The 14,886-nt window shown below is 41.7% G+C and overlaps 2 protein-coding genes across 4 annotated transcripts in view; both read left to right on the top strand.

Moving 5' to 3' along the window:
• The window catches only part of UBA3 (ubiquitin like modifier activating enzyme 3), a 30,334-nt gene extending 29,363 nt beyond the window's left edge, over positions 1 to 971 (top strand). For all 3 annotated transcript variants that reach the window (XM_044451751.1, XM_044451752.1, XM_044451753.1), the window contains one exon: positions 53 to 971. In XM_044451751.1, the coding sequence (XP_044307686.1) occupies positions 53 to 141 (89 nt within the window). In that variant the 3' untranslated portion in view covers positions 142 to 971. The remainder of the gene's footprint in view (positions 1 to 52) is intronic.
• A 565-nt stretch (positions 972 to 1,536) lies between these two features.
• The window catches only part of TMF1 (TATA element modulatory factor 1), a 25,006-nt gene continuing 11,656 nt past the window's right edge, over positions 1,537 to 14,886 (top strand). Inside the window, exons 1-5 of the mRNA XM_044451852.1 lie at positions 1,537 to 1,844; positions 7,558 to 8,825; positions 9,633 to 9,736; positions 10,108 to 10,234; positions 11,837 to 11,942. Coding sequence (XP_044307787.1) covers positions 1,685 to 1,844; positions 7,558 to 8,825; positions 9,633 to 9,736; positions 10,108 to 10,234; positions 11,837 to 11,942 — 1,765 coding nt within the window. The 5' untranslated portion in view covers positions 1,537 to 1,684. The remainder of the gene's footprint in view (positions 1,845 to 7,557; positions 8,826 to 9,632; positions 9,737 to 10,107; positions 10,235 to 11,836; positions 11,943 to 14,886) is intronic.

Below are 14,886 nucleotides of genomic sequence, written 5' to 3' on the forward strand. Positions count from 1 at the left end.
CATTTTCCATAACTGACTGAAATACTATATTTGTAACTGTTTCTTGTTACAGAACTGGGACTTGTTGATGGTCAGGAGCTTGCAGTTGCAGATGTCACCACACCTCAGACTGTTCTCTTCAAACTTCATTTTACTACTTGATATAAATAAAAGTGGTATAAATATGCACTGAAAATATTGCATAACTTGTAAAACAACTGTTGTGCACTAGGAAGATGAATTTTGTCCAGACCCAGTCTTTATTAATACAAGCATTGCTGGAAGCTAGTTTATTCTGAATAAATTGCTCTTATATTAGAACTGTCCTTGAAAACCAATATTTGGTTGATAACTGTATAAAAGCTCTAATGTACAGAAATCTGATGTATAGCATTTTTTTCAATTTGTAATTACACTAAATGCCAACACTCTTTCCTGCATGTGGAAACTTGTGATGGTCAATAGATTAGTTCTATTGTACCTAAGTACCTATGAATCCTTTGAATGTACATGGTAACATGAACAAAGATTTTAAATTACATTTTAGAATCTGTGTACAATTTAGTTCAGACCACCAGCCAGTAGAATAAGCCTGTTTCTTGCTTTATTTAATGTCCTTATTGAGCAATTTGAAAACTCTTAAGTATTGCCAAAATGTACTGTATTTTTTTAAAAAAAATATGAACTTAAAATTGTCACCTGTAGATGAGCATCAAACACTTAATTTGTATAATTGTAAGAACTACTGGCTACTGTGCATGGTGCCGTCTGCTGGATACTTGAGTGGTATTTCATTGTCAGTGTATTTATTTCATTTGCTTGGTCATGCAGGGCTGTTTTACCCAATGGTACCTTTTAGGCTGGGGTTGTTGCAAATATTATGCTCCCCTCCATGTAGAAGCACTTCTAGCTTGAAGCTTATGCTGGTGGTGGGATGGGAGAGGCACATGTAAGGAAAGATAAGCTTATATTAAAGTTAACTATTGTCAAAAGTCTGAGTAATTTTACTTTTTTGGGGCATCGATGGAGAAATTACTTGTGACATTCGCCCTAAGTTGGAGAAGGACTGCAAACAGTAACACCACATAACTAAATCGCTGGCTCCTTTGCAGAACGTGACGATATGGGCGTGCTCTGAATAGGGTCCATGGAGAAGTTTGTTTAAAAACTGGCATTTTCGTTCTGCTGAACAGCTCCGATTTTACAGTGTCTCGAGAACCAAACCAAGTGCCATGACTGGTTGCAAGAAATTAAGGGGGCGGTTAATCAGAAGGGCAATACGAGAGAGGCGTGGCCGCTTGAGGGCCCGTAAAGCCGGTAAAATGGCCACTTGTTTCGGACGAAAAAGCCTCGGTGACGTCACGATTGCGGAAGCGGAAGGAAGCAAGAGCTTCAGGCTGAAGTTGAGCCCGCTATTCTCTGAGGTGACTGACGCGCTTAGTGGCTATGGCAACTGGGATGGGCGTCACGTGGACGCCACCCGCGAGCGAGGGCGCCGGCGCCGGCTTGTTTTGCTACGTGGAAGCAGAGGGCTCCGGCGCATGCGCGCTGGGGCGGCTTTCCTGCCTGGCTCGCTGCCCTATCCGGGTCCGTCGCACCCCATGGCTGTCGGCCGTCGGTGGGGCTTCCGCTACGGCTGAGGGACGACGCGGCGGGTGGTTGGCGCTCCGGCGGGCCGGGCGCAGGGCCGGCCAAGCGGAGGGAGATGAGTTGGTTCAACGCCTCGCAGCTCTCGACCTTCGCCAAGCAGGCTCTGTCGCAGGCGCAGAAGTCCATCGACCGGGTGCTGGACATTCAGGCCGAGGAGGAGGAGGAGGGCGAGGGTGGCCCTGTGCGGATCGCCCCCTCCCGGCCCGGGGAGGCTGGTACGTGGGGTCGGGGGAGGAGGGTCTCTTGCGCCCTGCTCTGCCTCGCCGCGCCGCAGCCTCTCACCGTGATACCCGGGCTAGGCAGGTGCCCCCGCCGGCCCGGTCGCGTTTCTTCCAGTGGCCAGCGAGGCGAGGGTCTCCGTCCACCCAAGCTGTCCGGAGAGGCTGTCTTCACTCCTCGGGGGCGGGTTTTTCTCTCCCCCGCTTTCTGGGTACGCTTCCTTATTGGTGGGCCCCGCGCGAAAAAGTGGCACTCGTGAATAAACATAAGTAAGGTCGTGGTAAAAGTAAGAGGTCTCGGTTAATCATGAAAGCATCACTGTTCAGTCTGTGTACTTGTATAACGGATGCACATCACACATCCGTGCCAGGAACTGCCGAAGTGGCGATCAGATCAGGAAAGGACGTACGTGCTGCTTGATCAGACAAGTTTGGCCCCATACCTATTAGGCAGCACATCCTCTTAATTACGTTTGCAGGTGCTCCAGTGTTTTGCCTTTCACCCCACCTAGTAATTTTCTCATTTAAGCTTCCTTAGGTATATGCATTTTGTTTCATATTTCTCTTCATATGTCTTCTTTGTATGCTTCCATTATTTCTGTCACACAGATGCAACTTTTACTGGTTATGAATTTGCTTCCTGCCCATCTCACGAGAACAGGACAGGTAGAGAAACACTGAATTATGAGCAGACATTTCGAGAATAGCACAGTGCTTGCAGCTTACCTGCCATAGCTCTGTTGCAGTATAATCTTCCTGTTCTCATTCTTCTGAAGTGGATTCGCATTTGTTTTTATACTTTGTTGAGTATTTATATAGCGTAGCTTTACTTGGTTCACCTTGTACGCAGAAGATTACACTTATGTATTCTGTGTTAATAACTTCAATGTAATTATTACATTGTGGCTTTGTAATTATAGTACTTGGTCCCAGTGGGGCTTTGGACTTGTTTTTCTCAAGTAGTGGCTGGACATGTGGAATGGCAAAACAGGGAGGTTAAATTATTGAATGGTATGAGTACTAAACTGCTAGAATGTCACTAGTTTTTCAGGTTTTGGTTATCTTGTGTGGTTAAATTCTATTATGGATTAATTTAATTCATGTTGTAATCTTTCAAATGAGTCCTCATAGTTACAAACTCTCTTGCTGCTGCACCCATCGCTGCCACCACCACTGACATCTGGGGTCCTTTCTGCATCTCAGATCTTCAGCCGTTTTCCCATTCTTGAGTTAGTATTACTTGGAGGCTATGTTACTTGCCAATACTATGCAAACACAAGTCCACACTCATACCTTTATCTTCTGTAACATTAGATAGTATAAACGCATGCTGTGCCATTATGTTAATCATTTTTCTGTTCTGGTTCATTGGCCTTTGCTTATAGGTGGCAGGACAGCCATAAATAGAAAGCCATCTGTATTTCATTTATCAAATATTATGAGAGAAAAGAGGAAGAACGTAGGTTGACAGCTGTAGGTGTACTGCAGTAGAATCATATAGTAGTAGAGTTGGAAGGGAACAGAAGGCCATCAGGTCCAACCCCCTGCTCAGAGCGGGACTCCCAGTCAAACCATTCTTCTCAGATGGCTGTCCAGTTGCAGTCTTCCTGATCTCACTTTTCTGTAGTGGACTCTGCACTCACTTGTTTATGCAAGTTGTTGAGCACTCTTATAACATTGCTTTCATGCTTTCCTCAGTTGACTTTGCACACCAAAGACCATACCTATTTTTTGTTGTTGTTGTCTCTGCGTTAATAGCTTCAGCATAAAGTTATTGTGGCACACGTGTTGTGAACAGTAATAGGACTTCACTTTCATATTTTCATACTTAGTCTGCTACTGCCTTCTCATTCTTTTCACATTTTTTTCTTCATAATCACATTACCTATTGACTGCCTGCTATGACAGGTATTTGCATATTATTATCTAATGCACCACTTGGAAGTGGAGTATAACAACATCAAGAGAGCTTCACTCCCCACACAGGTATTTTGGAAGATCTGTTGGATCAAAATTAAAGAGAGAAACTTCTGTTAGCATCCTTTCTGTAGGGTTATGATGATCTGAAGTTATATTTATCTGATATTTTAGCCTCCCCCATCTGGTGCCTCTGGATGCTTTGGATTTGCAGTTTCCATCATCCCCAGCAGTAGTGGCTGATTGTTTAATGAAGATAGGTCTTGTGGTTCAAAACATCTGAGAGCAGCAGGTTGGAGAGGTGAAACGTGCTTTTATCTGGCAGTCTTTCCCACTGTAGCTTTTCCTTGTAAGTTCTTTTAGGGAATACATACCAACCGTTTTAGTAGGTCTATGCACAGTGATGCCATTTCAGTAATCATTGGTCTGAAGTTATAGAATTATTTAAGTTTAGTCTTGATATCATATACCCAGTCATTCTTAACAGCCATTTTTTCCTTTTCATTCCCTGCTGTTACACAATGTTTGCAAACTTCTTCCTGATCCTTGCCTTTTTTCTGCACCTTTCGTCTTTGTTTGCTTTTTTAGTCACCACATATCTCAATTGCCCAGGATTTCCTAAGGGTTACACAACTAACTCTGCTTGCTTTAACTATTTAAGTGAGTATTATGTAGGTATGAGATGACATTGCTGCTCCTGTATTTGGGGTATCTTAGGAACATGCTCCAACAGCTGCAGTGGATAAAAGATTTGTTTTGCACCCCATATCTGCACTAGAACTTTCAGTGATCAAACAGATGTCTCTTGTACAGTTTGCGCATGTAAATACACTAAAAATATATTAGCCATAATGATGTAAGACTGGCTATGTTTATGCAGAAAGGTGAAATAAGGTTTTACAATGTAAAGTAGTTTTTATAACTTGTAAAGATTAGAGTAAGAGAACTAAAATTATTGTTTAACGTATATCCTGATAAACTTGTATCTTCAGCTTCTTTATCACTAAAAGAGCTTCTTATATGCATATCTTGTCTCTAATTCATCTGGTAAAGGAATAGTTGTGAACTCTTTGTTCCATGAAAAATTGTTGAGGTTGTGTGGTGGTGGGATTGGCTATATTAGTACTTCATCTACAAAACTGAGTATTGCTTTTTAAAGTTAATGCTGTAAAAGAAACGATGTGCCCTTCTCTTTATGTTACACTGGCTGGATGAGAGTATGATCTCTTTTAAGACACCTTATATAAACAGAGCAAAACATTTTTGTGAACATTGATTGAATACCACTGTAAAAGAAATGGCACCTGCCCCGTAGCACTGTTTCAATGTATAGTGGAACCCTTGGGAAGTTGCTTTATTCAAAAACAGTAGCGTATGTTGAGGACAGGTGGCACGTAGAGAGTGTCTGCAGCATGTTTTTGAAAAGAAAAAGTGTTGTTTTGTGCCATCAAGTCATTTCTAACTTAAGAATCCCTATGAATGAAAGCCCTCCAAAATGTCATATCCATGCCAGCCCAACTCAGGTCTTGTAAATACAAGGCTATAGCTGCTTTTATGGAGCCAGCCTATCTCATAGTCGGTCTTCCTTTTCTTCTTCTGCATTCAACTTTCCCCAGCATGGTTTTCTTCTCCTTCTCATGATGTGCCCAAAGTATGACAGCCTCAGTATTCTCATTTTTGCATCTAGGAAAAGTTCTGCCTCGGACCCACTTGTTTGTCTTCTGTCAGCCCAGGCTGTTCACTGAATTCTCTTCTAGTACCATGTTTCATATGCATCAATTTTCCTCCTGTTCACTTACTTCATTCTCCAGCTTTCACACCAATACATAGTGGCAACATAATGATAAGCTATGATTTATAATTACATGAATGCATCTTGGGCTTCTGCTCTCTCCCTCCTTCCTCTGGTGAAACTTTCCTTGCAGTTTTGAATTAACAACAATTGAACATTATGTCTGAAACCTGATGTTGTGAGTGAGGGGGTTTTCACGGATTCATAGAACAGGTGGGTCTGAAGGGGCCAGAAAGGCCATCAAGTCCAACTGCCTGTTAGTGCAGGACTCCAGTTACACTATCCCAATCAGATAATTGTCCAATTACTTCTTGAATGCATTTAGTGTGGAAGAGCATACAACCTCCCTTGTTAGGTGGTTCCACTGTTATGTTGCTCACAAAGTTAGGAAAATCTTCCTTGTGTCTAGCCTGCACTTGGTGTACTATAACTTAAGTTCTTCGTTCTTGTCCTATAGTCTGGAATGAATGAGAAAAGGTCTTTTCCTACTTGTTTGTTACAGCCTTTGAGGTACTTGTGGAATGTTATCTTGTGAGCAGAAAGTCATCTTTTCTCAAGCTGAAAAGGCCCAGTTCTTTCAGCCTTTCATCACAAGACTTATTTTCCAGCCATGTATCATCTTTGTTGCCCTTTCCTGAACCCTCTCCAAATTATCAGCAACTTTTTGATACCTGGGTGCATGCCCAAAACTGAACACTTTATTCCAGGTGATGAGGTCTGACTAATGCAGAGCAGAGAGGAATTGGTACTTCTTCTCCCTTTACACATTCAAATCACCAGACTGTTCCTTTGCAAAAGCTGGTTACTCACCAGAGTATATTCACTGAACTCAGTTCCCACAGAATGTAACTCTGGCCATGCACAGAGCGGTTTGTTGAACCCACTCTAAACAACAACTTTCAGAAATCTTCCTTTTGAGTATGTCTGGCCCCAGCCCCTTCAAGAGGGCCCATTTGGAAGCAAGCATGCCTTTTATTTGTACGCTGACCTTCTAGTTGGCTAGCATTCCTCTCCCAGTGCCATGTCATGTGGTCAGGAGTCATGCCAGCGTCATCTTTCTCTGAGAGTTCCACTCCCAAGCCCCCACCCAGCAGCTGTCCATGTTGGTTTTCTCAGACCCTGCCTGGGCACTTGGGGAGGGTGGCCTTGAGATAAGCACCTCCACGTCTTTCATCTCAAAGTCTGCAGCCCCACTTCCCCCGGCCCCCTCCGTTGCCTTTTTTCCATTCTCTGATTCAGAGTGCAGGTGCGCAGGACCCCAGTGTGCCAAGAGCAGCTGCCACCTTCATTCCCAGCACCTAAATGTAGCTAAACTTTATTGGGATTTATTGAAATTCAGCTTTAACCCACAGTCATGAATTGGTTTGTTTTGGTAAACCATGGTTAAGACCAATAAGTTCACATTTTGTTCAGTTTGTACACAGTATTGTAATTACTGTAAAATGGAAGAAAAAGCTTCTGATCTCCTTGCATCGAAGGAGGGGAGTGGGGAGTGGATAATTCATATAACAGTAAGCTATAGCTGGTTGTTATGTCTGAGTACAACTATCATCAGGTGTAATAGACTTTTCTCCCACTTCCCTCATTTGTGCTTGCACATAGTCATACACCTGAACTTTGATGCCCCCAAAAGGATGGATGCTTGGTATTTTATGAAAGGGATCACACAGAAATCCCAGGAAAAGGATTACACCATCAGGAACCACATGATGAATTTACATTCCTTAACAGCTTGCAGAGTTCTCTCTTGAGTTAGATGTATTTCTTTGAAGGCTGTGGCTTGTGAGCACTGTAGGTTTGGTGGAAGAGTCGAGAGCTCATTGCTAGCAGAGAAGTGTTGTAGGTATATTCACCTCTCCCTACTGCTGTAATTATGATTGTACTGATAGTGTTATATGTTGGGTGGTTACGTGGCTCTTTTAGATGCTACCTACTTACCTGTTTGTAAGAGTTGTACAATATTCTCAGCTTTATTTTTCCTTTCTCCTCATTTTGTTGTAGGAACAAATTCTCTTACAGTTGGAGGATGGGATGAGTCTTCCTGGGGGGCAAACTCAAATACAGAACCTCAGAATGAGTTGACATCATCTCCTACGGCCATCACAAGACCAGTAAGGAGGACTGTGGTAGATGAATCAGAAAATTTCTTCAGTGCCTTTCTTTCACCAGTGGATGTTCAGAGCATACAGCAAAGTCTAGTGGTATCTAAGCCTCCCACCAAATCACAACGACCCAAAGAAGAAGTAAAAAGCACATTACAGGAATCCTTGTATGCTGACTTACCAGAAACAGAAGCAAAAGATATCCCTGTAATTTCACCTGTGGAACTGAAAACCTTCAGTAATTCCCAGGAAAAACTAGAAGAAAATAATTTAGTACATAATACTGAAGATAAACATCATGAAGCTGATAGTAAAGACACTGAACAAGAGGCATCTCCTCAGAATCTCAAGGAAGGAGAATCTGCTGCTATCGCAAAATCAAGTTCAGGAAGTGATGGGCCCAGGCTTGCACCTGACAGCTCTGCACAGCCTTTGCCTCCGGAGGCAAAGAATTCAAGTTTGACACCTAAAGAGCAAAAGAATGAAGACAGTTTGGAAACTAAAGAGCGCAAAAGTGAAGACAGGCAAAGTAACACACCTTCACCTCCAATTAGCACTTTCTCCTCAGGGACATCCACAACTAGTGATATTGAAGTTTTGGACCATGAAAGTGTAATAAGTGAGAGCTCAGTAAGTTCGAGGCAAGAGGCTGCCGATTCAAAATCCAGTCTTCATCTGATGCAAAATTCTTTTCAACTTCTCACAGCATCTTCTTGCACAGACTATAATCGTATAGATGACTTTCAGAAACTGACTGAGAGTTGCTGCTCCTCAGATGCTTTTGAAAGAATAGATTCATTTAGTGTGCAGTCTTTGGATAGTCGGAGTGTAAGTGAAATAAACTCAGATGATGAATTATCTGGTAGGGGATGCGTTTTAGCATCTGTTGCCCTCAGTCCTTCAACAATAAAAAGTGATGAAGTTGAACCTACAAAAAGTGAACCTGAACACAGCTTAAATGAGACCCCCCTTGTACTACCCACGGAAGAAACAGAAATGGAGGAAAGTGGGCGAAGTGCAACCCCTGTTAACTCTGAACAACCAGACACCTTGGCTGTTTCTGAGCAATCTGATGAAGGGCAGACCCAGAAGGAGGAGATGGCAGTAGTCCGGCCCAGTGCTGAAAAGTTATCCAGTGTACAGTGTGAAAAAGAAGAGCTTTGTAAGGTAATCCCAGCACTGACATTCATAGTGTTCTGCTGCTGCTCTCTTGATGTGATTGTTGGCTCAAGGGAGAGATGCATTGAGGGTGTTCGGGGAGCCAGGGGCAACTTGGTTGTTGATCATCTCTTCTTTGATGTTGTTGAACCATAGTGGGGCTTGGTGATTTGTCACATGTTTGTGTATTCCACATAATAGGAATATGTGGTATGGTGGGGTGGGTATGGGAAGAGAAGAGATTGATCTACTGTAAAATAACTTATGCCACTCCGATCCTGTCTACGTACAAAATTGAATTGTGTAGGTTCAGCAAAAGCTGCAGTTAATTCAGTTTGTTCAGGTGTATTTTTAAAATCCAGGCCAAATGATCTATTGTAGAAAATTGTTCTGTTAGGGGGAAAATGTCATTTTCTTTTCTAGTGGAAGTTGCCACATGTTCTGACTAAGCTTCCAACCTTATTTATTTCTATTACATTTGTTTCACGCCTGTCTCACAACAGCCCTGCGAGGTAGTTTAGGGTTAGAGACTGGCCCAGTGTGGTTCTTGGCTGACTGAGGAGCTTCTCCAGACCTGTCTAACATTGTGACCACATCACCTGCTCTGTGGACTTGTTTGTACTGAACAAATAATATAGGTGGTAATGTATTCTTATCCTTTGGGGAAGCTCCAAGACAGCCACAGTGTGCATGTTGTGAGATGTCTTTATGCTACTTAAGAAACTAACTGAGAGGAACTTTGGGTTTTGCATGTACTGTCAATGCTGTCCGTAGCCATTGTACTGGTCTTCTCACCTCCTTATCTAAAATCTTCAGATTATTGATTCTTTGACGGAGAAACTGGAGATGAGAGAAAGTCGACTGCTGAGTGTTAGTAAAGAAAAGGCATGCCTAGAAGAAGCTTATGATAACCTTAAAGAGTAAGTTTCAGTTGAAAGCATTTCATTTTGAGCCTGTTTAGATCATGTGAGAATGTTGTGATCCCTTTGTTCAAGAAATGCATTTTGCTGCCTTTTATATAGCATAGATTTTTGTGTATTGTAGCTCAATGGATTGTAACAACTGATTTAAAAATGGACAGACGTTACTAAATTTCAGTGATTAGTGTGGCACAGAAGGTAGTATTTGTGCAGTGACATGGGACGGGATAGGCTTGTTCTGTGCTAATTGTTATAACTGGGGATGGAGAGCCTCTGGTATTTGAGGTCAGATAAGGCTGCTGCCTGCATAAATTCTGCACACAGTTTGAAATGTTAAGTGGATTGTAATGATGCAAACATTTTATATTTAGTGAAATCTTCAAAATAAAAGTTGAGAACAGTAACATTGCATCTTTGAAAGAAGAATTTGCTCAGCGGATAGCAGATGCAGAAAAGAAGGTTCAGTTAGCATGCAAAGAGAGAGATGCAGCCAAAAAAGTAAGTCATTCTTCTGAGTATGAATGTTATGCAGTGTCAGTATTTTGCCTGTGAAATTATACTGCTGGTAGAATAGAATTTTCCTGTCCTCTCCTTTCCCTGCAGCCTCTGCACAGTATGTGCCCTCCAAAACTGTAGTAGAGGGCTGGAAACTCTCCAGGGCAGAATTTGAAGGTGTGAAGTGATATTGCAGCGGGATAGAGAAGGCTCAGAATCATTCATTCAAAAATAGTGTTCCTCTGGGATTTCTTGGAATGAAACTATGAAGCCTGATACAATATGAGATAATAAAATGGGCAGGAGTCACCATAAAGTCATTGGAATCCATGTGGATTTTTTTTAGATAAAATGTCTGATACCAACATATAATTCCAGCATCATTCCATAGCAAACTGTATTTCAGTACCTTAAAAGTGATAAAGGATAAAAGTTCTTTTATTTTATCATATAGAAACAAAAACAGAGTGAGTCAGAAGTGGTCTCCTGGGCCATCTAGTCTGACCCCCAGCTCCACCTTACTGCTCATGACATGCCTACCGTGTGCATGTTCAACCTATCCTTGAACATCCTCACCGATGGGGCTTCATCCACCTCCTGTGGAAGCCCCTTCTATACCCTTGAGGGGGTACTATTAACATAGCGACTTCTTAACTTAAAAAGTTCAGGCAATAGTCCATAATGCACACTGGAGGCAATCAAAGCTCTTGAGTAGAAGGGCAGATCACTCTTGCTTTCATCTCCCTTGGTGTGAAAAAGGGCTTGAAGGAAATAACATGGAGCCTTCTGTCCATCCTGAATGTCATTCAAAGAACCATGGAACTAGTTTCTTCAGCCAAAATGGACTTCATTTTTGGCAGTATGATATAGGTGACAGCTGATCAAGAAGAGCAAGTTAAAAAAAGAAGTCTGTTGAGCTAGCAAGTCTGTTGCATGAGTTGAATCGGTTATTTAGTTTTTCCTATAGATTTTAAGCAGACCTACGTAGCTGTGAGCTATAGCTCAAGTATGCCATACCTTATCTGAAAGGATTATGGAAAAGCTTGTATTTCCATTAGTAACCATTCATGTCTTCCACTTGGAAAACTACATTGCTCAGCATGGGCTGCAGAATGGAATATAGGTTATAGACTGAAAATTACATTTTTAGCCAAAGGTCAGTCAGCTAACTTTGAGCAGCTAACTTTGAGGTTTGAGCAGTAAATGGCAGGGATGCCTACTTAACCGAAATTGGTTTAAAAGTTTTAAAATAGTGACAGGAATCAGCTTTTAAAACTTCTCTTGGATTTTATATGGAAGTAATGCTTCAGTATGATCCATATAAAGATTTTTTTGGCAGGAGGGGTTACAGCTGATATTTCTGTAACGTTTAAAATGTTTTGTTTAAGATATCTTTGGCTCTCTCTGAGTCAGTCAGAATCATAAGATTCTGTTGCTAACTTATCCTCCCCCCATACAAGATATATGTGTTAATTATTAGGATATTGACAAAGAAAGTAAGTTTTTTGTAATGAGGACAGCTTTGTATAGTTTGAAGCAAACATTTTTAAAAGTCATGGTCAAAGTTTATCAGTTTAGAGAATGAATGGGTTTTATTCCTTTTAGGAAGTAAAGGTCCTCAAAGAAGATCTAGCGACTAGATTGAACTGTAATGAAACTGCTGAACTACTTAAGGAGAAAGATGAACAAATTAAAGGATTAATGGAGGAAGGTGGGTATGACTCCTCATTCATAAAAACAGTTACTTAGAAGCTGGCTTTATGTGTTCCTTCATATGTCTTTAAAATGATGGAATTGGAAATACGTTTTAACTATATCATTTAACCGAAAGGGGATGGTGGAACCTCCTGTGTATTTACAAAAAACTAGTTTGGTCCTGAAAATTAATTGTATGTTGTTTCCCACTCCTAGATATTTTTAGACTATAGGCTGTATCCAGTGTTAGTCCTACTCATAATTGATCTTTAAAATGAACGGGAATTCATTTGGCCCACATAACTGGATGGCTAGGCATGGTGGGTCGGTGTATTGTCCAAACCTGGGCTGCTTGCCACAGGGAGTCTTGTTTTTGTGCAACAAGTCACCCTGACAGCCCATGGCTTGGCGAGCCCCTGATACGTTGCCATGTAACTTGAGCCTAGAAAAGTAATTTCATTATGAGTTACAATCAGTTTTATGATCTCACCTGTGCTGCCTCCAGTAACAACCCCTCCATCAATGCTGGAGCAGCACTTCTTGATTTGTTCATGGTTTGCCATCCTCATTTTTAATGCTTTTGCCAACAGAGATGTGCACAAATGTCATCTTGTTTTTGTTTTGGTTAGTGGTGGTCTTTCACAGTTGCACAAGGGTGCATTTGTGGCTTTCTAATATATCTGTAGTCTTGCCTGCTCAATGCCCTTGTCAGTTTTAGCTACTAAAGGATAACAGATTGAGAAGATTAGACTGCAAATAGGCTACATTGTGAATGCTTGAACGCTGTTATTTGCCCAGCTGTCAGTGGGAAAGCATGGGCAAAATAGTAAAAGTGGTAAAACTGGTGCACCAAAAAGGTATTTACCTTTTAGCAATGTAATCCTTTTGATTTCTAACTGACACTTCTTAATGTTGTCTATCTTTTTGACACTTCCCTGAATCTCCAGCTAATCTAGAATAGGAAGTTCAAGGCTAGTCCTAATTTGCTGAATCCAAATTAGTGTGTATACAGTCTTGTTTTGTCTGTTTCTGTATATGTTACCCATTCCATTTTCCTACTTCTTGGACAGCTGAAACATGCAGGAAGTTGACTAGGTAAGTCTGCATATATCGATGAGCAGTAACAGTGTACTTGTGAAAAACCAATTTTAAAAGACTTATGAACACAGCCGTGCCATTTTCATGGGCCAATTTTTTTGTGGAGATGTGGCTCCCCAATCGCACATTTTTAAAGTTCGAAACAACCCCACAAACGGTTGGTAAACAAAAATGGGTAATGATCGGGGCAAGGATGGGACATGAAGGACACTGGGATACTTATTGGATCTGGCTGGAGACGAAGGTGGGGAGGAAGGGGAGGACAAGCTGCAATAAGTCCGTGCACGGAGAGTTGTTCAGCAAACAACCCACATGGTGTAGCTAATTTGGAGGATGGGTCAGAGTGATGTGTGAACATGACCATGGAAGCAGCCCTGTGAATGGGTGAAAGTGAGTGAATGTGGTATTCTAAAAAGATGGAATAGCAAACCTACTGTGCTGTGCTGTGGAGATTAGTGGATGGGGCACTGATGCGGATTTTCTGGAATAGTGGAAACAGAAAGTTTTCTGGGAAATTTTTGAGTGCTCTAAATAATGTTACCAGATTTAGCAAGGACTGTATGTTTGAATCATTTTGGCCCTCCAGCACACATTTTCTTTCAATAAGCTCGCAGACTCATATCTCATATTTACTATTCTGTGTCAATTAGATGCAGTATAAATATATATAAAGTTTTTTTTAATGTCATTTCTTAGGTGGAAATCATATTAAAAACACAAGATTGTTTAAGTGTTCTGTTCAAACACTTGTAAAGCTTCATGTGGAAATTATTGTACTGGAATATTTGTAAAAATATGAAGACCGTAACAATATATACTATTTTATGATGTTTGTTTATATTTAGCAAAAATGAGTACACCTGAAAGGACACTGTTTTTAGGATATATACCCAAAGAGAGCTGATATATCAATATTTCAGTTGTCCTTTGCTGGGGTAACTGTAGCCCCTTCACTTGCGCTCTGTACTGCATATCAGCCCCATTTCAGGTTGGGAAAAATCTGATTCGGAGCCGCTTGTTGAACATCCGGTTTCACTAAGGAGCAAGTGTGGGTCTGGGCGTCCCGTGCAGGGAACTTGGGCAGGATGGTGCTGCTGCCCTGTTTGTGGGTTTCATGGGCAGCTGCTTGGCCCCTGGGTGAACAGGATGCTGGACCAGATGGGCCCTTGGTCTGATGTTCTTCAAGGAGACAGAATAATCACAGTCCTAGTTTTGCTTTCCCTTCTGTTTGAGGACCAGTATACCATATATAAATCTGATCCTGGCCCAGCCAGGAGCCAGCCTCACTGTGCACTGAAAGGGGTTGCCACACCTTATTTTTAGTTCCTTAAACCGTGTCTTGTCTTGTTTGAATTCATTCATTCATTCTGCTGCCCAGGGCCATTTGAATATTTTGTGAATGCCCTACCAACATAGAGTAGAGTACACATAATGGTTTCTGTGTGTGTTAGCCATGTGTCCTGTATATGATGCAGCTGCTCTAATAGATACACGGAAGCTCCACACAAAGGAGCTGTATATTTCTCTTCTGCACTAGCAGATACTCCACACATGCAATGCTGAATCTTCCTATGCAGGCTGATTATTTCTGTGATGCAGTAAAATGGGATGTTCTGCATATAGGGAGCTACAGGGCTCAGAACGCCCACCCACCCATCCTGGAGGCTTTGGATTGTGCCTCTTGTTAATGCATGTTTGGCTGGAGAGATTAGAGACAGATTCGGCCAAAATATCTAGAAGGCCCCAAGTTGCCCATCCCTAATTCATGGCATTGTATCACTAACTCTGGATATTAAATTAGATTGGAAGCAGGTCAAGAGACTTACATCTTGGAAATATGACAAACTATCAAAAATAAGACA

The sequence above is a fragment of the Varanus komodoensis genome, unplaced genomic scaffold (assembly GCF_004798865.1).
Source record: "Varanus komodoensis strain SLA01 unplaced genomic scaffold, ASM479886v1 scaffold6_4, whole genome shotgun sequence".
NCBI classification, from domain to species: Eukaryota; Metazoa; Chordata; class Lepidosauria; order Squamata; family Varanidae; genus Varanus; species Varanus komodoensis.